This window comes from Pimephales promelas, chromosome 3 (assembly GCF_988280905.1).
Source record: "Pimephales promelas chromosome 3, fPimPro1.hap1.1, whole genome shotgun sequence".
Classification (NCBI taxonomy): Eukaryota; Metazoa; Chordata; class Actinopteri; order Cypriniformes; family Leuciscidae; genus Pimephales; species Pimephales promelas.
This window is the reverse complement of record NC_142771.1, coordinates 13925185-13948991: the sequence shown is the minus strand read 5'-3', so window position 1 is coordinate 13948991 and position 23807 is coordinate 13925185. Positions and strand designations below refer to the sequence as shown.

The 23807-nt window shown below is 37.9% G+C and overlaps 1 protein-coding gene across 8 annotated transcripts in view; it reads left to right on the top strand.

The window, feature by feature from the left end:
- The window catches only part of arhgap44a (Rho GTPase activating protein 44a), a 64214-nt gene that overhangs the window by 24282 nt on the left and 16125 nt on the right, over positions 1–23807 (top strand). For 6 of the 8 annotated variants that reach the window (XM_039687148.2, XM_039687147.2, XM_039687146.2 and 3 more), the window contains exons 2-18: positions 4985–5024; positions 5157–5276; positions 5374–5450; positions 7616–7727; positions 8086–8162; positions 8257–8374; positions 10020–10088; positions 10190–10271; positions 12057–12184; positions 13997–14108; positions 14480–14561; positions 15275–15355; positions 16015–16128; positions 17328–17419; positions 17513–17696; positions 20248–20265; positions 23488–23676. In XM_039687148.2, coding sequence (XP_039543082.2) covers positions 4985–5024; positions 5157–5276; positions 5374–5450; positions 7616–7727; positions 8086–8162; positions 8257–8374; positions 10020–10088; positions 10190–10271; positions 12057–12184; positions 13997–14108; positions 14480–14561; positions 15275–15355; positions 16015–16128; positions 17328–17419; positions 17513–17696; positions 20248–20265; positions 23488–23676 — 1695 coding nt within the window. The remainder of the gene's footprint in view (positions 1–4984; positions 5025–5156; positions 5277–5373; positions 5451–7615; positions 7728–8085; positions 8163–8256; positions 8375–10019; positions 10089–10189; positions 10272–12056; positions 12185–13996; positions 14109–14479; positions 14562–15274; positions 15356–16014; positions 16129–17327; positions 17420–17512; positions 17697–20247; positions 20266–23487; positions 23677–23807) is intronic. The other 2 variants (XM_089128288.1, XM_039687143.2) reach the window with 2 other exon arrangements.

Genomic DNA, 23807 nt, shown 5'->3' with positions numbered 1-23807 from the left:
TACAGATCGCATTTTAATACCAGGTGTAAATGGGGTCTTAGGGTCAAATGAGACTCAGATATATGTATATATATCAGGCGCCTCCTAGTGGTCTAACCCTAACCCTACTCCAGACCTAAACCTACCATAACCGAAGCGTCTCATTTGACGCTAAAGGGTGCCATGTGTGTTGGATGTCTACGCTTTGGCAAAAGTGTCGGATATGATGCCTTGGGATGAGAATGCGTTGAAATATCAATGCAGTGCATTGCAACCTTCGTTAAAAAAAGAATCATCTCTGCAGGGTGTTTTGCAATCGCTGCATCTAAGAGTTCTGCTGCTGCCCGCGAGACATTTTGAAGAGTGAGTGGAGGAGAGACAGGCCGAGTGGATGTGTGCGGGACAATCTCCCCAGTCAGTGCCTCAGCTCTGGCCCTGCCCCAGCAGGCCTGCTCTCTCTGAGCACTAAGCCATTCACATGCATCATCTGCTCTCCTCTGCCAGGACTCTTGTTTTTTTTTTTTTTCTTTGCCTTGGGAAATGTGCAGAGTAGGAGAGCAGTTCAACTTGAAGCATCTGTTTGGTTTTCGACTTGAAAACGTATACTGCTGCTTAAAGAGTTTGATTAAAAAAAAATATATATAGAGTCTGTGCATATATTATTTTATGGCAACTGAAAAGACTCCTAAGGAATTATAATAATTTAAATAGCTGCAGGCTATTTATGATTGGCATGCAGTGTAGCATCATTAATATGGTACGTTTGCTCAGGTGGGAGTATTGGCTATATATTTTAAAATGTCTATGAGTGTGACTCATCTAATCAGAGTCAGAACTGTCTGTTTTATAACATCATTTTTCTCATGCAGACTGAATTAGAAGAGTTGTTGCAGAGAAAGGTCTATGTTTTTGCGAAAGATTATGAAAACAAACCCTTTTTTCTTTGTAATAGTGTGCAATGATGAATCAAGCACAATAAGACTAGGAACATTTTTATGGAAAGTCATTAGGGTCTGTTTCATGTCGTCTTCAAAGAGAACAGACAGACTGAGTGATGAGTCACCAACACAAGGAAAACCTGCATTCTGATGTTAGTAAGGGCAAAAATCCCTCGAAATTGACAAATGTTGCTTAGGAGGATGTTATTGAATTATTAATTGCTGCTATGTGTAAGGAGGGGATATTGCAGGGCTTCAGATTTTGAAAAGTCGTGAATGAATTTTATTAACCTTCAGAGACCCTGTGGAGTGAAGAAAGAAAGAAAAAAAAGCTCAAATTTGATGTTAGAATTAAATATGCCTTAAACCTGCATAGGACTTTATTAGTATTAAATAAATCTAAATAATTGATTTAAATATATCAAAGGATTAAATAATTTTAATTACATTTTAATAATTATTTAAATAAAACATTAAGTAATTGTAATTAAATATATTAATTAAAAATATTTTATTCATTTTAAAGTCCCAGTCTACTCTGCTCTGAGGATCCAGTCTGTTGTGATTGGTCTGCTATGATTAGTCAGATGACTCAGTCTGTTGTGATTGGTCTACTCTGCTCTGATCGTTCAGATGGCTCAGTCTGTTGTGATTGGCCCAGTCTGTTGTGGTTGGTCTACTCTGCTCTGATTGGTCAGATGACTCAGTCTGTTGTGATTGGTCTACTCTGCTCTGATTGGTCAGATGACCCAGTCTGTTGTGATTGGTCTACTCTGCTCTGATTGGTCAGTTGGCTCAGTCTGATGTGATTGGTCTACTCTGCTCTGATTGGTCAGATGGCTAAGTCTATTGTGATTGGTCTTCTCTGCTCTGATTGGTCAGTTGGCTCAGTCTGATGTGATTGGTCTACTCTGCTCTGATTGGTCAGTTGGCTCAGTCTGTTATGATTGGTGTTCTCTGCTCTGATTGGTCAGTTGGCTCAGTCTGTTATGATTGGTCTTCTCTGCTCTGATTGATCAGATGGTCCAGTCTGTTGTGATTGGTCTTCTCTGCTCTGATTGGTCAGATGGCTCAGTCTGTTGTGATTTGTCTACTCTGGTCTGATTGGTCAGATGGCCCAGTTTGTTGTGATAGGTCTACTTTGCTCTGATTGGTCAGATGGCTCAGTCTATTGTGATTGGTCTACTCTGCTCTGATTGGTCAGATGACCCAGTCTGTTGTGATTGGTCTTCTCTGCTCTGATTGGTCAAATGGCTCAGTCTGTTGTGATTTGTCTACTCTGGTCTGATTGGTCAGATGGCCCAGTTTGTTGTGATAGGTCTACTTTGCTCTGATTGGTCAGATGGCTCAGTCTATTGTGATTGGTCTACTCTGCTCTGATTGGTCAGATGACCCAGTCTGTTTTGATTGGTCTACTCTGCTCTGATTGGTCAGATGACCCAATCTGTTTTGATTGGTCTACTCTAGTCTGTTCTGATTGGTCTGTTGGCTCAGTCTGTTGTAATTGATCACTCTGCTCTGATTGGTTAGATGGCCCAGTCTGTTGTTATTGGTCCACCGCTTACAGTGGATGTCGGAAACAAAATGCCTAGTACCATATCTGAATTTGAGCACCGGATCTTCCAATGCCATCAGTTTTTCTGTATCAACAGTGTGTGAGTCCTCATCCTTTCGAAGTACACGCAAAAATGATTTGCTTTTGCTGCTCTGAAAACACCGTCTTCTCAACATGTTGACAACAAAAAAATAATAATCTTCCAGGCCTCAGCAACAACAGTGTTTGAGGGACAAAAAAGACATTGTTCCTTCAGCCAGTGGCTGGTATCATGCAACTTTTATACATTATTACCAGGTATGTAAGATGAAGTGAGACTGGACTTACTGACAGCTTGTTTCCGCAGTTCAGAATCCTTTCTTTTTTTATAATAATAACATATTAATTCATTACATTTCTATAGCGCCTTTCTGGACACTCAAAGTGCTTCATATAGAGGGGGAATCTCCTCAACCACCACCAATGTGCAGCATCCACCTGGATGATGTGATGGCAGCCATATTGCGCCAGAACACCCACCACACACCAGCTTACTGGTTTAGAGGTGACAGAGAGATGAAGCCAATTGGTATATATATATGGGGATGATTTGGAGGCCATGATGGACAGAGGCCACTGGGCAAATTTGGCCAGGATGCCGGGGTTTTAGGAGACATTAGCTTTATTTGTCATGCGCTTTGATCTTTAAAGCTTTGTAGACCTTTTACATTCATAGACAGCTATATTACACACTGAATGAAAGGTAATATCAAACTCCCTTAGACGTTAGATGTGTTATTCTATAGACTTTGGTAAACACATGAGCTTTAAACAAATGCTGCTGTCATACTGAGATATAAAATGCTCCTCTCAGTACATCAAGATCCTCTTTTACACTCTAACAAGTCATTGTCATCGTGGATGGGAAGAAGATGTGCTGTGTCTATTTTCATTGGCCAGCATTTGCTGCCATGGCAACCTGCTCTTCTGTATGTATGTGAGCGCCATATGGGTCATGCTGCTTATCTGAGGCTCAGCAGAAAGAGAACCTGCTCTGCATCCTCGCTGTGGCTTCAGACTTGCTGTGATTCATTATAAAATGTATAATGGCCAGAGTTCAATACGCCACATTCACAGGGGATCATGAAAGTGTTTTCATGGCCGTGAATGTATGTGACCTGGAGGGGGTTGGGGGCGGAGTTGACCATCCACTAATTCCTGAAAAGTTTATCTCTTCAGCTTGAATTGCCAGTTACAGTATCAAGGGAATGTTGGTTTCTTTTTCTTATGATATTACAGTATTCAATGCAAGATATTGGCCTGGTGTCAAATGACAGAATGCTAATAAGGGCAGAACCAGTGGTAATCAAGTGGGGTTTTTTAAATTATTAATATTATTATAATTCAGGGACTCTAGATCAGATGTTTTATATTGTAGAGAGAAATTTTTCAGCAGTAAATTTATTATATTTAAAAAAAAATTGTATAACTGCAATACAACTCAAATTCATTATCACATGTTTTGAGGTTGCATTCAAAATCCACTCAAAAATGTTTGTGTTTAGACATAAATGTCTTAAAGCTGCTGCATTTTGTCTTATCCTGAATTAATACGCTACACCTATAACAAGTGTTTATATGTAGACTATTTTAGACTGGTATGGGTTGAACTACTGCGGAGTAGCACAGTACCTGCGTGACTCGTCATAGACACAAACAGAGAAAAGTAGTTCCGGCTACAATGTTCTTCCGCAAGACTCATGCATGTAGTTTCAGCTCGTTTTCATCCCAAGGCGTCATATACTGACAACGCATTCTCATCCATAGTGACGCTTTTGACAATGCATAAACATCCAACGCACATGGCACCCTTTTAGCTTAAATATAACACGCTTTGGTTATGGGTAGGTTTAGGTCTGGGGTAGGGTTAGGGTTAGACCACTAGGAGGCGCCTATCTGCGTCTTATATTGATGCTAAAGGGTGCCATATGTGCATTGGATGAATACGCATTCTCAAAAGCGTCAGTATCACCCAGTTCTCATCCCAATTTGTCATATACTGACGCTTTTGCCAATGTGTATACATCCAACACACATGGCACCCTTTAGCGTCAATATGAGACGCAGAAGGCGCCTCCTAGTGGTCTAACCCTAACCCTACCCCAGACCTAAACCTACACTCTAAAAAATGCTGGGTTGTTTTAACCCAATTTTGGGTCAAATATGGACAAACCCGAAATGTTGGGTTAAAAATGTAATGTAAAAATGTAACCCAACGGCTGGGTTAGTCCATATTTGACCCAATGTTGGGTTAAAACAACCCAGCATTTTTTAGAGTGTACCCATAACCGGCGTGTGTTATATTGACGCTAAAGGGTGCCATGTGCGTTGGATGTATATGCATCACTATATGACGCCCTAGGATGAGAATGTGATGGAAATGCTTACAATTATTCGGAGGTGCTCCCATAGCTAAAATATTCAACCTCTTGCTCGTGCAATACCTAAATATCTGTTTTCTATAATATTACAGGGCTGAAAAAACAGAGGTACTGAGTGAAGACCTGCTACAGGTGAGACTAAATCTGTACTGAGATCAGTGTGAACACAACCGCACACATACTGCATTTACTTATGCTCTAATCTACACTGTTGTAACGTAGTCTACACTCTTATCGTGTTTGTATGACGTGCTTTGCATTCAGGTGGAGAAGCGTTTAGACCTGGTAAAGCAGGTCTCTCATAGCACACATAAGAAGCTGACGGCCTGTCTGCAGGGACAACAAGGCGCCGATTTAGAAAAGAGATCAGTCAAATCGCCCGCGGTACGCCAGTTCTTACACCTCAGTTCACTTACTTCTGTTTTCTGCACTGCAAATGTTTACTCTCATACCAATTTGATTGTGATTTTTCCCTCAACAGAAGAAGTTGCCCCTGACGACACTTGCTCAATGTATGGTGGAGGGAGCAGCTGTGTTAGGAGACGACTCTCTTTTTGGGTGAGAGCTCACTTACATTAAGTACTTGCCTTTTGACCTCTAACTAAATTCTCAAACTGTTTCTCTTGGGCTGCATCCTAATTCGTTGCCATTATTAGGATTAATGCATCCAGGATCATTATTGCACTGAATGGGCATCAATGGAGAAGATGCTTTGAAATCCACTTTGCTTAAAAGTGATTTTCTTGCTCAGTATTTTTGTCGTGTTTTAAGTGCCAATATCTAAACATTCTTAAATCAAGAAACTTAATTGAAAAGCAAAATGACTCTTAAAGACAAGAAAAATATCTGTGGTCTATAAAAATATAAGTTAATATGAGTTTTTTCCCCACCCCATCGGCTAATATTGTTCAGATTTTAAATATAAATTTAATTTAATTGCATTATTCAGAAACAAGAGTTGGTATCTAACAAGAAGCAGAATTACAAAGGAACCAACATTTAAATGGGAGAAATATATTTCCAGTGGGGAAAGAAAAAATAAATGCAATTCAAAGGAAAAAATATATTTTTCTATTCTTTTTTTTTTATCATACACTGCCAAAGCAAATGATTTTTTTTTTTTTTTTACATTCAGAAAACAAGACTTGTATTTTTTGCTTTTTGTGTAAATGTTTCTTATTCTGAGAATGTTAGATATTTGTACTGGAAAACAGGACACAAATACTGAGTAAAAAAATCCTAGATATTAGATGAACAGGTTCCATATTTTATGTCCTTGAGTAAAAAAAAAAGAGAGAAAATGGAAAATATGGGAAATTGACAGATGGGACAAAACAATGGTAGCAATACATGATGCCAAAAAAAAAAAAAGTTGTGAAATGTTCAGATTCAGTGGAATCACTCATTAGCCTTCACTCATTTCATATGATATTTTAACAAAAATACTATTTGTATTGTAATACAGATTAAGCCTAAAATAAAATGGCTAATCAATCACTTTTTAACAACCCAAATTTAACAATTACTCAGAGCAGAACAGAAGCAATTAATCATTAGCTTTAAATAAATGACATATAGCTGAATACAGATTCAGTACTCATTGCACTTGAGTCTGTCGACAACAGGACAAATGAAAGAGTGAAGGAATGGTTTGTTTTAATGGCGTCCAGAGATCGTGTCGGAAGGTGACCCTTTAAATTTGAATAATTTCATATCCTTTTGCCACATATATATATATATTTATATATATATATATATATATATCATTGGCTATTTCTATTTCGCTTAAATTTATATCAGTTTTTATTATTTTTGTTCTTCAACTTATTTTATTTCAGTAACATAAAACATATAATGCAATGCAATACAGAGATGATGGAGAGATCCAAATAAACGTTCCTCAAAAGTCCGATGAAGCATACTGTATTTAATACTCACTTTGATTTTTCTAAAGAAGTGATGTGTGGATAATCAAGTAAACCTAAGCTGCTCAGTTAGCAACTTAGTTGCTAAAATCAGTTTTTTTATTTTTATTTCAGCTTTATCTCAGTGACCAAAAGTGATTTTAAGTGTTTTAGTTTTAATATTAGTTAACACTAACAACACTGTGCCAGGGCAATATCTCCACAAAATACACCATATACCACAAAATTATAATTGGTCGTTTTCGCGGATCCGTGTGAATAGGGATCTTTTTGACAATGGTGTCGTCTGTGTGTGGAAAACTCTCCGTTTTAAGCATACCGTTGTTATGGAAATGTACACTTACACTCAATTGTCTCTACACTCCAGCACAATAGGTGGCAGCATGCATCTACTTAAGCTGATTTGCAACCTGCAATTAAAAACGAAGAAAGATGTTTTTTGCAGCCAGGTGTTGTAGTTATAGCACCTACACATGGGTTAGGGATCTAGGGAGCCTTGACTCCTTTGGTTTGTCTTCATAGTTTGAGAGTTTGGTTTCTAAATGTCTCTTGTCATGCAACCTGTATTGGTTTGCATGTGGATAGTTTATATGAAGGGACAGATAAGACGGCACCTATGTACCACATTGTATTGGGCACACACACTTTGACATCAACATCAAAAGATATGGCTAGTGTTTAACGCTCACATCCAACTTCTTGAGAGCTTTCGTGATATTCACTAAGAGGTTTGTGAATGAACCAGGATGCAGTCTTGATTCCGTTGACTAGTTTGCCTGACTGGTGGTCTTTCTGCAGTAAGATGCTGAACCTTTGTGGCGAAACGGAAGAGAAGTTGGCTCAAGAGCTGCTCGTCTTTGAGTTACAGATTGAAAGAGATGTTGTGGAGCCTCTGTATATGCTGGCTGAGGTGAGCATGTTTTTTGTTTTTTACCCATTTCAATGTTATGAGGTCCACTTCTTGCATACTTTGTCCACAATCATATAATGCAAAGCAATACAGTCAAATAAGTGTTCATGTTGAAATATTGCCTGCAATGTAAAAGTTATTCTTATGTTTAGTTCATAAAAATCAGATTTGACAGCTAAAAGACATGTGAACCATGAACCAAGTCCGTCAGATGACAGAAGGCATGTACTAGATTGTTCACAACAGGTTTCATCATTTAAAAGTGTCTTACAGAATGCCTTACAACCTCAATGCTTTCACTCTTTCGTGCATGAAGGCCATGTTTTTATTTCTCACATGTGCACGGTTTTATGATTAGGTGGAAATTCCGAACATTCAGAAACAGCGAAAACATTTAGCCAAACTTGTCCTGGACATGGATTCTGCAAGGACACGGTATGAACTCTATTGTGGTTGATTCCTGAGATTTGATTCTTCCACATTACCCACATTGTGCTCTGACGGGGTCATTTGTCCTCCTGGGCTGTAGGTGGCAACAGTCATCCAAGTCTTCAAGTCACCCTAGTAATGTGCAGCAGGGCGGTGCCAAGTCTGATGCCCTGAGAGAGGAAATGGAGGAGACGGCCAATCGGATGGAGATCTGCAGGGTGACGATTTCTCTCACTCTTTCTTCTGCATTTGAAGGCCCACTGAATTGCCTTGGAACGCACAGCTTTGTATGATGCGTTAACGTAATTTACACTGAAACAGGAAGCTAAGGCGGGACATATTGAATGAATCCTCCCCCTTTTCAAAAACCCATATTGCTCCATGACGTGTCAACGGGCGCTTTGGCCAGGTGGCATTTATAGCATGGGGGTGGGACACTTTAGATTCTAGAGAGCATTTAATAGAGTGCCGAAGTGATGACGTTACTTTGTAGGACAAATCGGAAGCTAGTGGCGCATGGGTTCCCTCGATCGAAAAGCTATGCATTTTCCTCATAGACTTTTGGAAAATCGCAAAAAATAAGATCTGTGTTTAACAAAGAGTTGTGACCCTTGCACGTTTTGTCTATCAAGATAATCTTTACAAGTTAATCCAAAATGTATACATTTTGAAGCCTATATAAAGTTTTTAAAAAACACAAAAAAACCCAATAAAGTAAAAAAAAACACAACCAGGTAATTGTGTATTGTATGTCAAGGATCAAAACTTGAAAATATTTAGAGGATTTGTTCACCACAGACCTTATTTCAGGCGATTTACTGTAGCAAAAACCCATTCAAAAATTCCATAGACTTTAGAACGAGTGCTAAAATGCTAACTCACTTCCCCATTTTGGCCTACAGAGTGACGTCGTAACTTCGGGACTCTATTGGACTGAAGAAAATCAAATGCTCTCTAGAATCTAAAGTGTCCCGCCCCCTATGCTATAAATGCCACCTAGCCAAAGCAACCATTGACACGTCACAGATAAATATGGGTTGGGTATGCGTGTTCGGTTGCTCAAACGCTCGAGTTTTATTCTGTTTTCCAACCGTACTTTGGTTAAGAATGAAATGGCTAGAATTTATTTACACCTCTACTATTGACTCCAACGTATCATAAGCGTTTGGATTGGCTTTCATGCCATGGTGCCAAGTATGACTTGCAGTCTGTGAGGAGTGGAAGTCTGTGATAAAAATCCCTGATCTATTTTAACAGAAGTGAGAGACTTGTCAATGTTTTGGAACACACCTGCTTATTGATAACCTTAAAGGGATACTCCACTTTTTTTTTTTTTTTTTTTTTGGAAATTTGCTCATATTACAACTCCCCCAGAGTTAAACAGTTGGGTTTTTACCGTTTCCGAATCCATTCAGCCAATTTTCTGATATTTAGAAGAATATCAGTAACCAGACAGTTTCTGGTCCCATTGACTTCCATAGTATATATTTTATCCTACTATGGAAGTCAGTGGGACCAGAAACTGTCTGGTTACTGATATTCTTCTAAATATCAGAAAATCATCTGAATGGATTCAAAAATGGTAAAACTCAACTGTTTAACTCTGGGGGAGTTGTAAAATGAGCCTATTTTCAAAAAAAATGGAGTATCCCTTTAAGGCTAACATGTTCACTAAAAGCTAAAAAAACCAAACCAAACCAATGTTGATTTCAGGGGGCCTTTAATGAAACAATTCACTAAAAGCAAAGAAAGCTTACATACTCTACATTACTTAGTCGCCTCCTTCTCAAAATGTTTTTCTTGTTTTTTTTAGAAATGAGAAATTTCACATATTCACAATGATGTACCTGTTTCTCTCTGTAGGACCAGTTATCGGCGGACATGTACAACTTTGTGGCCAAAGAAATAGACTATGCAAACTACTTTCAAACGGCAAGTACCTCTGGACACTAAAGGGGAAGTGTGTACTTTTGGTCGGAATACCTTGAGAACGCTTACAACATGTGTATGTCCTCTTATTGGTCTTGCTGTAGCTCATAGAGGTTCAGGCAGAGTACCACAAGAAGTCTTTGGAGATTCTGCAGACTGTGCTGCCACAGATCAAAGCTCAACAGGGTAAGACTCTCCACTTCAGTGTCTGAACGCACAAGTTTGGTTAAGTGGTGTCTTTCAAATGCGCATGTCGATCTGCCATAAAACTTGTTTCTGTAGCTTTTAAAGGGGTGGTAAAGTATGATTTCACTTTTCTAACTTTAGTTAGTGTGAAATGTTGCTGTTTGAGCATAAACTACATTATCAAAGTTAGACTGCTCAAAGTTCAAAGCAAAGGAAGATATTTGCTTTTAAAGAAAAGGACTGGTAGGGACTACATAACATTCCTCTAGGGTTAGTGACATCACCAACCCTAAAATGTACATAAACCCCGCCCCCGAGAACACGTGGTCCATGTTTTTGTATAAGAGTATGTTTGTGAGTCAGCTCAAACTGTAGCATCCTTCTTGTCACATGCAGTAGAAAGTCACTCTGTGTGCGTCTCACAACAGTTCCTATCCACAAGTTTCCTACGCCCCATGAGGCCTTGCGTCAAAAGTGGGCGCGACTTCCGGTTGGAAGTAAACAAAGCACGATTTGACATGCTTGACACTCGTTCATTCAACAGTTGACAGTCATTCAAGTTATAGCGATCCAAACTAGCTAACGATGTGGGAACACAACCTCAACGAAATTAAAAAAGGTGAAATAACAGTACCTTTACCCTCCACAGTAGTTGATTGGGAGTATTATAATAACATTATTAATAATCAATACTCATCAAGGCATGGTGACAGACAGTTGTGTGAGCTGACAAACAATTAAAATAAAAAATACACACTTAGTCATTGTGCTTTGGAGTTTATTCAAAATTATAAATGAATGTGCTGCTTGAATACATTAACTGGCACATTTGGTATTCTGTCAACACAGGCTTTGATCCTGAGTTTAGGTGTAACATCAGTAGCGAACAGCCAAACACATGCTGATAAAAGTTTATAGAATATTAAAAATTTAAACAAATGTACACAGGAAGATTCGTCGTCTTTTGGGAGGTGATGGAAACTACAGTCGTTGGCAGGAACACTCTGATTTCGTTTTCAGCTTATGTTCAAAACAATCACGTTTAAGCCACTGAACTAGTTTAGTCCGGTTATACATACAACCGCGAACAGCACATGTTGTCCATGAACTCCGTAACACCATCTCTCATAAAGATTTGCGTCTTTAAATAGTAAAATAATTCTCCGAAAAACAGCTAGCCTCTTCGCTAACTAACACACAAAATACCATTGGAATGCTACTTCCGCCGCCTCACCGGAAGTTTCACCCACTTTATTTTTTACAGGAGCGCCCCTCGGAAACTTGTGGATATGAGCGATTTATAGATTACATGACAGAATTTCCTAATTGAAGATGGTTAACTTCTCATCAGCAAGTATAAATTCATCAACTAACCATTCAGAGACGTCCTGTTGCATTCTACATGTTGTCGCTTCTTCTCGAGTCTCTCCATCTTTGACTGACTCCGTTATAACATTAAAGGGAGAACAGTTTCTGTCATTTTATAGTGTCTGCTTGAGGTAATCGCAGCTGCTAATACACGAAAACTCTTGTAACCCCGCCCTCTTCGGCAGCTCATTTGCATTTAAAGGGCCAGACACAAAACAGTGCGTTTTTGCAAAGCCTCAAAAAGTGACAACTTCAACATGCTATATAAAAATATCTTGGGTTTTTTTGTGCTAAAACTTCTCACACACACTCTGGGAACATCATAGACTTATTTTACATCTTGTGAAAATGGGATTTTATCACCGCTTTAACAGATTGAAAATGATGCATTTTAACATTTATCATGATGTGTTCCAGAGGCCTGGATAGAGAAGCCATCATATGGAAAGGCCTTAGAGGAACATCTAGCCATCAGTGGCAGGGAGATTGCCTTTCCTATCGAGGCGTGCGTCACCATGCTGCTAGAATGTGGCATGGAGGAAGAGGTGCGAGACTGCTGAGAAATAACACAACTTGCCTTATGTACTGTATACACAGTTTGTCTAACAAACTGAGGGATGAGTCATAACTACTATTGTATGTGGTAATTAACTGTATTTTACAAATGCCGTTCAGAGACATTATACTGTAAATACCCCTAAATATTCACTAAGCATTTCACCTTGATTAAAGGGATAGTCCACCCAGAAATGAAAATGTTGTCATTACTTACTCACCCTCAAGTTGTTCCAAACTGAGTTTCTTCCTTCTGTTGAACACAAAAGAAGGGATTTTAAAGATTGTTGGTAACCAGACAGTTGACCTAACCAATCGACTTCCATAGTAGGAAAAAAAATACTTGCTCCTGGAGGGGTCCTGCACAGTTTAGCTCCAACCCTAATTAAACACACTTGAACTAGCTAAACTAGGTTTTAAGGATTATTATTCTGCGTCCCAAATGGAATACTTCTCTACTATATACACTCTACACAGTGCTGGGTTGTTTGAACCCAAATTTGGGTAAAATATGGACAAACCCAAATGTTGGGTTAAAAATGTAATTTCAAATTTGAAACTTCAACTTTCACTTTTAATTTTAATTTTTTTAATTGCATTTTTAAGCCAACCTTTGGGTTTGTCCTTATTTGACCCATGTTTGGGTTGAAACAACCCAGCATTTTTTAGAGTGTAGTATGCAAAAATAGTACGGCAAAAGAGTATGTCTGAATTCATAGTATTAAAAAAACAGACCTGGAGGCACTTACTTCCAGAGTACGCATACAATGGATACGGGAGAGGATTTAGGAAGACGCGAATGACGCTGTACTGTATGTTACATGACAGTAATAACATGGCTGATATAGTACATCCGAATATCATTCATACTGTAAAGAACGCACTTTTAGTGAAATAAATACATATGTAGTACCTACTCGGTATGCGATTTTTTTTCCATTAGAAACATTCAGGCAAGTGTGTTTGGGCAGGTTGGAGCAAAACTCTACAGGACATTGGCTCTCCAGGAGCAGAACTGGACTATACTGCTGTAGGATATCCAAATTTGCATTTTAGCCTATGTGTGTCTTCAGAGTCTTCAGAGTGGTGCAGCCTACAGTGAGTGGACTATTCAGTACCTTTTTTAATCAAAAGTCCCCCATTGTGCAACACAATGTTTGAAGGGACCCAATATAGGCCATTTCCTGTATTTCTGCTGTAATCATGAAAAAGCTGCTTGTTTTCAAACCTTATTTTTTTTTTAACTGTGTGTATTACTTAATGTACAAAATAAACCAATTTTTTTTTTTGTGTGAAATTCAGTAATTAAGAACTGAATAATTTATATATATAGAGAAGAAGACAGAGACGACTCGACACCTGTGAAGAGACGACTCAACGCCGGCGATATGTTATGCCCTAAATGAATAGTTAAATGTACATTCCATGTACATTTCTGAAATGAATCTTTGAAATATTATGTATTGTGAAAAGTGCTATACAAATAAATTTGAATTGAATTGAATTGAATATATATTATAGTCACAAAAAGGATTCTTTCCTAAATTAACACGCTAAATAAACTGAAATTTATTTCTTTTATTATATTATTAATATCTCAATAACTGTTGTTGTATAGTTCTTAATTACTGAGATCACAAAAAAAGGTTTATTTTTAGGTAATAACACAGTTTCTGTTAAAAAAAGATTTGAAAACAAGCAGCTTTTTGGCATTTTGGGGGCTCAAGATTGCTAAATGAATGAATTGTAGAGGCTCTAGTGGGCCCTGACCTCCTGGTTGAGAACTCTTCCTGTCACTTCAGGGTTTATTTCGGGTGGCTCCGTCGGCCTCCAAACTGAAGAAACTGAAGGCATCACTGGACTGCGGGGTTCTTGATGTGCAGGAGTATTCAGCCGACCCACACGCCATTGCAGGTGAGCATCTGCTTCTTTCCTATTAGCTTCCAATTGTTCACTGATCTACCCGCAGTGAAATTTTAGTCGATCACAGCTAAAAAGGCTCAGACCCCACGGCAGTTCACATTAAATTCTGTCTCAGGTTAATTTGATCTCATTAGAGCGGGCCTGAAGCGTGACCTAGTAGCCGCCAGGCAGGGGGGCACAGCTGACAGTCGCTACGTGCTGATTGTGGCTTTTGACAGCTCATTTTTCAGGCTTCCCTTTAGTATTTTAAGCAGGGACTAGCACACATCCACTCATATCCTACACCAAGTGCTGTGTTTGTGTTTCCCTCTTTCACTCTCTCCTTCTCTTCCACTGACCTCTTCTTCATCTGCTTTCCTCAGGGGCGTTAAAGTCTTATCTTCGTGAACTTCCCGAACCTTTAATGTCATTTGAACTCTATGATGAATGGATTCAAGCCTCAAAGTGAGTACCGACGGTCTACACCAACACAAATGCCATTACCCAACAGCATTTGCCATTTTCACTTTGATGTGAGAGTGAGACATAAGGTCTGTTTCCTAAAAAATATTGAGCTGCCTACCTGGCGGAATCAAATATGTGAGTTGTCAATTGAGCAAATGCTTACACAAAATATATTTAGTAAGTAATGCTGGGTTGTTTTAACCCAACTTTGGGGCAAATATGGACAAACCCAGCCATTGGGTAACATTTTTTTAATTAAATTTTTAACCCAACGTTTGGGTTTGTCCATATTCGACCCAAAGTTGAGTTAAAACAACCCTGCATTTTTAGAGTGTGAAGTATATTTTATGTAGAAATTATATTAATATCAAAGAATAAGTTGTATGCTTGTAAGTTTACTATTTCAGAGTTTTACAGAAGAATATTTCCTACCAAGAAAACTGCCAATTTCATAAATTTTATTCAGCATATTTGAAAAAAACAAAAAAAAAACATACTTGTATGTTAAGCATACTTAAACAAGTATTAAAGCATACTTGTGCGTTTTCTTTTAGTGAACTTAACATCACACTTACAGTTTACTCATACCGTGGAAAAGCAACCCAATATAAATATGTTTCTGATTAGGATGAAAATATGTGTCTAAAACTTGAACATACAGCAGTTTATCCAAATTCTGTATTAATGCATCTCTCCTTATGGCCGTTCTGCAGTATTCAAGATATGGACAAAAGGCTTCAAGCACTGTTGGGTACATGTGAGAAACTACCATCAGACAATTTGAACAACTTCAGGTTTGTGGTGCTTATTTGCTTATGATTTTTTTTATTTATGACAAGGTTTTTGTCTTTAAATGAGTCATGAATGCAACCACTCATTACAGAGAGGAGTGTCAAATCTCTGTCATATCATGAGTGATGTGGCAATTCCTTAACTGTCAGGAAGTGTGTTTTTCTGCTTATTAAGAGTTCATTAGCCCTACTGAGAATATTTTTTGAGTTTTGGAAATATCATTTAGTCTAAACGGTTTAATGTGCCAACTGTATAGATCAGCCTTTCATTTTGCCCTGATTGATGTGGCTAAATACAGCTAAGCTAAGAACCACAGTAATGAATATTATATCATTATCATCTAGGAATAAATTCAAACAAAGCTACTATTTAAAATAAAAATATAAAATAAGGAGGCCTTATTTGTTATGCGTTTCCTTTACAATGCCACTGTCAAATTCTGTGAATATTTGGCACGTCTTTACTTCTAACCCACATGACAAGGTGTCCTGATATAGGCTGTGGGTCACTGCTGTTTGACTGCACCTGTCTTGAGTCAGACCTACTGAAATATTGATAACATACAGCAACAGGAATAGCAAATGTATGAGTAAATGCCAGGGCTAGAACCTTTTGTCAAACTGAGATTTAAACTGAAACTGTTTTTTTTTTTCCTAAACAGATATCTAATCAAATTCTTAGCCAAACTCACAGAGTATCAGGACGCTAATAAAATGACACCAGGTAACATTGCAATAGTTCTTGGACCCAATCTTCTGTGGACACATTCAGAAGGGTGAGTGCATTTTCTATGTTTGGCTTTCTTCTCTCATTTATGTGGATAGCAGCAAATTCACAAAGCAATTCAGTGAAAAAATGAAATTCTGTCATTGCTTACAGTGCATACATATGACTTTGTTACTTTTCTTATGTGGAGCACAGTGTTGTTATTGTTAAAGGGGTCATCGGATGCAAAATTCACTTTTATATGGTGTTTGCCTACAGTAAATGTGTCTTTGCAGTGTGTGAACACAACCAGGTTGCTCATTATCATTTAAAGAGACATGCACCGAAACAGGTCACTGTGAACAAAGCTGTTTTACACAACCATTGAGGAATTTTAACCAAAGTATATTACAAACTTCACATGAACACCCTAAAGAATCATACCAACTTGTGGAAAATACGCATTTGATGACTCCTTTAACTAACACTATTAAATATTTTCTTTAAAGTGCCCCTACCTTTTTTCATATTATCTTACATGTAGCGTAATGTAGCTGTATGCAGACATCCAACCCCGCAAAAACTAATTTCCGAGAAGGAGAGCATCCCTCTGCCCCCTTAAAAAGTAAAATATACACACTATACTGCATTGTATTATATTAGATTTAATATAAATCTATATTAGAGATAATTATATTAGACTTGGTGTAAGCCGCTTAACACGGGTTCATTCATTCAATACTATTTGTCAACTAAGTGAAAATGATGTAGGCTAGATTGTCATGAAATAAGAAGGGAGTCTCGATGAACTTTAAACAGAAGAGGTCACAGGAGACGCATTTGAAATGTGTGTAAACGATAATGAAATGAAAACTAAAAATGTCAGTTCAAAATATGAATAAATACTACAATAGTACATCAATTATTTTAAAATGACACTGCAGAACGAATGAGGAAGCCATGCAACAACCGCCTATCAAGCTTCAAGAACGACATCAATACACCACCCATTAAAGTAGTTAATATGGCTAAATAAGTCACGTTAAAGCTTTCTGAGTAAAACAGAGTGACATTCATGTTTTTTTGGAGCTCTACAGATGTAGTCACCATGAATTGTTCAAAATGTAACTCTTTGTGTTCCACAAAAGAAAAAAAAAGTCATACAGGTTTGGATCGACATGAATGAATGACATTTTTGGGTAAACTATTTCTTGAATGTTGTTTTATATTGTGAAATGTGTAGATCAAATGGGTCATTGTTCTTCACAGAAACATGACGGAAATGATGACCACCGTGTCCCTGCAAATCGTTGGCATCATTGAGCCGATCATCCAGCATGCTGACTGGTTCTTCCCTGGAGGTTAGATAGAAAGAGTTGTGAAAGCATATTCGCACATACCCACGAGCGTGTTCTCCAGTGAGATTTGGACTAATTTGTCTTTGCTATTCTTAGATATTGAGTTCAACCTGACAGGCAGCTATGGCAGCCCGGTCCACACCAACCACAACTCCAACTACAGCTCCATGCCCTCGCCAGATATGGACCAATCAGATCGCAAGCAGCAGCACGAGCAGAGCCGACGCCCACTCAGTGTTGCTACTGACAACATGATGCTTGAATTCTACAAGAAGGATGGGTAGGTTGTTCTGCGCTCTTGTCGGCCTCCTCCATCTCTTCATTTTTCATTTCCCCTCCCACTCGCTTCCATTACCTTCTCATACCAGCCTTACTTCTTAAAGGGACAGTTCACCCAAAAATGAAGATTCTGTCATCATTTACTTACCCTCATGTCAATGCAAATCTGTTTGACTTATGTTTTCTTCCATGAAACAAAAGGTACATTTTTGAAGAATATAATGACTAGCAGGGGTGGACAGTGAATCAAAATGAAACCAAAATCGCGATACGGCTGATTTAATTAAATAAATGCACTGCGTGTTTCAGAGTAATGCTGCTCCACACAAACTTTGTAACTGTATAACAAAGTTATTTGGACCATTTAGGATGTTTTTTTTTAAATAATTTTAGAGCTTGACCTCATCCAGATTCACCTTAATTATATAGAGAAGAGTGGCCAGGATGTTCACCTTTAATGTTCCATTAAAGAAAGTAGTCACATGGGTTTGGATGAGAATGGATTTGGAGTGTAAACTATCCCTTTAAATTAAACACTGCCCTATTATCATTGCACTAACTCCCCATTACCGTCAGGGTTAGATAGTGCCGCTTAAACCAATTAGAAGTGGCGGATGAGACAGCGGCAGATAGCCAAAGTGTTCAGCGAGTAATTCACTTAGACTGGGACGTCAGTCATGTCGTTATCCAGAAACCTTTCTGTCTCATTTGTTCTCAATTGGAGTTGAACTCCGGGAACATCTCCGCGACTCCCTCGAATAGAGCTGGTCTCGGGCTGATGGGCTGCCGCGGTCTCTATGGTTACGTGGATGGAGTGTTGAAGGAGGGCCGCAGCTCCCTTATCATTCACTGAGGGGGCTGGATTTCTGCCTCTATCGACAGACACGTGGCAGATGTGCCAGGCTCTGACTCATGCCACCTGCAATGCTCCAGCAGGTGGAAAAATACCGCATACGGAGGAGGAGATCCTACTCCAGACCTCCTTACAGAAAATACTGGCAAACATTTGGCAAACATGGCAATTTACCACATAATATTCACTGCAGAGATGTGTCAAAACATTATATATTAGGGATGTCAAACGATTAATCGCGATTAATCGCATACAAAATAAAAGTTTGTGTTTACAAAATATATGTGGGTGCTCTGTGTATAATTATTTTGTGTATATATAAATACACACACATGTATGTATATATTCAAGAAATATTTTCATGTATATAGATTTATATATAATTTAAATTATGTATAAATATAAACATTTTATATATATAAAAAAAAAATCTTAAATATACATGCATGTGTGTGTGTGTATTTATATATATATACACAAAATAATTATACACAGAGCACCCACATATATTATGTAAACACAAACTTTTATTTTGGATGCGATTAATCGCGATTAATCGTTTGACAGCCCTATTATATTGATATATATATATATTTTTTTTTTTTACACTGCGTAATTTGACACCTTAAGGTAACTAAGTTGAATCTGACCTAAATTATTAGCACTTTAAAATACTTACAATCTGACAGAAGACTTCTCCATGGTCTGTTCTGGCTCAAAGACATAAATCAGTGCCCCAGGAGGCAGACTTTGCTATAAAAATAGAAGTCAATTTGTGTTTACAGTTCGTTTCTCTATCAGTATTAGTACTCTTATAAATACTCAATATAAACTAAAGTACAAATATCGAAACGTTTTTCAAATCAAGGCAATATCAGCGATGGTTCTGGTGTCGGAGAAGCTTTTCGGGTGGTCACAAAGCAGAATCTTTTCCGTTTTCCGTTTAAATGTGAATGAAAGTCTAAATTTAATCTTTCATCTGCTCAATTTGATATTTTTTTACCGTGTTTTACATAGATGTTCGGTGGAATAACCGAAATCTCTCCGGTTTTATTAAATTGATCATTTTGTTTTAAAGATGTACAACATGATGGTGAGTAACTGATGACCAAAAAAATAATTTTGTGTGAACTGTCCTTTTAATCCCGCCTGAAAAGTGCTTATGTGTAACCCTGACTTTCCAAGGTCTACTATTCAGCAACTCAGTTAATGTAGGCTAATTATTATTCACAATTCAAGCCACATAGGCACAGTTCATTGATGGAAACTTCATTAGTAATCAAGATGAAAACAGTGAGAGAGGAGAGATATACTATATATTTTTCAAAATGATGTATAATTACATAACAATTAAGGATGCTGATCAAGCGTATTTTAGGACTGATTTGTTTTGTTAAAGCAGAGGATATGTGTCTAATTATTTATGTCCACAGCTCCCGGGGTAAAGGCAATTACAGTAAATGAGGCTTAATGGTGTCGCAGCAGGAAAGAGTGCCAGCTGCTCATTTAGACTGACATGTTCTCACCTCTGGACCGCCCTGATCCACCAAACACTGTGAAACTACACATGGCCCCCACTGCACTCTACATTGCTCATCGTTCATCAGTCATTCCTTGTCTCCATGTCAACTCCTTGTTCTAGACGTGTAAACACACTGCGCTTCCTCTAAAATCATTGTTTTATCTTCACTTAATGCAGCATTAGGAAAATTCAAAGGTATTGTCCACCACATTTTCTGTAATACTGTGAGCTTTCTTTGTTTTTGGTCCAAATTTATATTGTGTTTTAACTACAACATTTAAATTGTACATTGCACTTGATGCAATGTACATATTGTGTGCGTAGTGTACATGCTTTTGATTGTATTTATATTTTAAACTACCTGCATGTAATTACATGTGTAGTTGATTTTTGTAATTACATCATTGATTACACTGTTGTCCCTTCCCCTAGGCCGTGTGTCCATCAAAGCGTTTTTTTTTCCTTTTTTTTTCTTGAGGTTAGCGTATTTTCCCAATTGTTTTCAATGGGAGCACTGCATATTTTAAAAAGACAACAGTTCAATGAGTTTTTCCAAACCTGTATGAATTTCTTTCTTCTGCTGAACACAAAGAAAAAGAAGAAATAAACTCATACAGGTTTGGAACAACTTGAGGGTGAGTTAATGATGACAGAATTTTCATTTTTGGGCGAACGATCCTTTACGTTATTATTGCAAATGTTTGGGGTCAGTAATTATTTTTAAAGAATGAATTAAATTGATCAAAAAAGTAAAGACATTATAATGTTACAATATGTAACATTTCAACTCTCTATTCTTCAAACAATCCTGAAAAATTGTATTACAGTTTCCAAAAAAAAAAAAAGAAAGAAATAACTTGACTTTCAACATTGGTGATAAAAATAATTGTTTCTTGAGCATCAAATCATCATATTAGAATGAAATCTGAAGGATCATTTGAAGACTGTAGTAATGATGCTGAAAATTATTAAATTTAACAACTTTGATTATTAAATTAAATTATTTTAATAATACTTAACAATATAACTGTTTTTACTGCACTTGTTTTATCAAATAAATTCAGCCTTGGTGAACACACGTCTTCTTTCAAAAGCATTAAAAGAATCTTACCAACCCCAAACTTTTAAACAATTGTGAATACAGTATGAATCAAAATAAAAATATTTTACATTATACACTCTCCTAAAGGATTATTAGGAACACTTGTTCAATTACTCATTAATGCAATTATCTAAGCGACCAATCACTTGATTTGATTTGATTTAATTTACTTTATTAATCCCTGAGGGGACATTTATATATACACACAATGACAACAACAAGTCTTGTTCTCAAATATCAATTTTTCAAAGCATTATGACTATGATTATATATGAAGAGTTCAGATGCAAAAAAAAAAAAAAAATCTTCTAGAATGTTCATTTTTATCAAGCTTGTATATTTAAGTTCAGTATTTGCAATTTAAGTGAAATTACTGAAATTGAATATATAAGCTTGATAAAAATGACCATTTTAGAAGAAAATTTCAAATGACACTTAGAGGCTTTTGCATCTGAACTCTTCATATATGACCATCATCTGTATCATCTTATATAACACTGATTATCAAATCTAATTGCAGTTGGGGGAAAAAAGACTTGGATAAATTAAATCTTGAGCTGTGAGTACTCACAAGAGCTTGAGATATTTCATTAAGAGGATGACAGTCATGATTAATTATAAGAGAAAGTTTCCCAATCCTTTTATCCTGCATTATCTCCTCTTAAGTAGGCAACACACTCCTCACGACAGAGCCTGCCTTCTTTAGTTCTGTAATAAGTTCATTTAACTTAATTCTGAGATCCCTTGGGGTACGTCAGGTACTTTTAAGTCGCCTTAACAAATGAATACGACTCTGACTCTTCCAGACCAGTTGAGTTTGTTCAGATATACACGCAAATACTTGTAAGTTACAATCTCAACTTCTGACTCTCTTAAATTTACTGCTACTGCTTTCTAACGAAGTCTACTAAAATCAACCACTATTTCCTTCATCTTAGTAGCATTTAGCTTGGGACTGTTTTTATCACACCAGTCCACAAAACAGACAAAAAATGGCAGTTGCTTCAATGCATTTAGGGGTGTGGTCCTGGACAATCTCCTGAACTCCAAACTGAATGTCAGAATGGGGTTTATGTCTGACAGTCCTGTGGGCGAAGATGCCTTGTTGATGCTAGAGGTCAGAGGAGAATGGGCCGACTGATTCAAGCTGATAGAGGAGCAACTTTGACTGAAATAACCACTCGTTACAACCGAGGTATGCAGCAAAGCATTTGTAAAGCCGCAACATGCACAACCTTGAGGGCGGATGGGCTACAACAGCAGAAGACCCCACCGGGTACCACTCATCTCCACTACAAATAGGAAAAAGAGGCTACAATTTGCAAAAGCTCACCAAAATTGTACAGTTGAAGACTGGAAACATGTTGCCTGGTTTGATGAGTCTCGATTTCTGTTGAGACATTCAGATGGTAGAGTCAGAATTTGGCGTAAACAGAATGAGAACATGGATCCATCATGCCTTGTTACCACTGTGCAGGCTGGTGGTGGTGGTGTAATGGTGTGGGGGATGTTTTCTTGGCACACTTTAGGCCCCTTAGTGCCAATTGGGCATCATTTAAATGCCACGGCCTACCTGAGCATTGTTTCTGACCATGTCCATCCATTCCCTTTATGGCCACCATGTACCCATCCTCTGAAGGCTACTTCCAGCAGGATAATGCACCATGTCACAAAGCTCAAATCATTTCAAATTGGTTTCTTGAACATGACAATGAGTTCACTGTACTAAAATGGCCCCCACAGTCACCAGATCTCAACCCAATAGAGCATCTTTGGGATGTGGTGGAACGGGAGCTTCGTGACCTGGATGTGCATCCCACAAATCTCCATCAACTGCAAGATGCTATCCTATGGGCCAACATTTCTAAAGAATGCTTTCAGCACCTTGTTGAATCAATGCCATGTAGAATTAAGGCAGTTCTGAAGGCGAAAGGGGGTCAAACACAGAATTAATATGGTGTTCCTAATAATCCTTTAGGTGAGTGTATCTAATATTAACAATAATTAATGTTACCTAAATTACATAAATACATAAATTATTAAATGACAATCAATGTTTCTTTTTATAAGAATATACTGTACATGATCATAATTGAGGGTTGATCACATCTGGCATCTGTAATCAATGACAATATGTTTGATATATGTTCCAGAAATACTTTGTACTTTACTTGTTTTTGCTCTCTAAATAATGACCCATGCTGGCTTGTAGTACGAGTTGATGTAATGATTAAGAGGGTTAGCACTTCTGTGCAGTGCATCTAGATGTTGTGTTATGTTTATGTCTGACTCAGTTGTGGTCTTTCTGTGGGCAGTGTGGGTGTCAGAGTGATGGACACATCGTGGGTGAAGGGCAAAAGTACCTCTACGCTGTCCCGCAAATCCTCGTCCACGCCTCCCAGCGCACAACCGCCCGGCTCTCCTGCGGACACCCTGATCTCTGAACAGCCCGGTGAGCTGGCCACATCTCCAATCCCCACCCCCCCTCCTGGAGACAGGGGCAGGTAAAAAAAAAAAACAACAACATGTGATCCTCCACCTGTTTTCCATTGACATTTCAATGTACTGTATATGCATTTCACAGTAGAATTAACGTGTGACATCATTGTTTTCCATTCAGCGATTAACTCTCTTG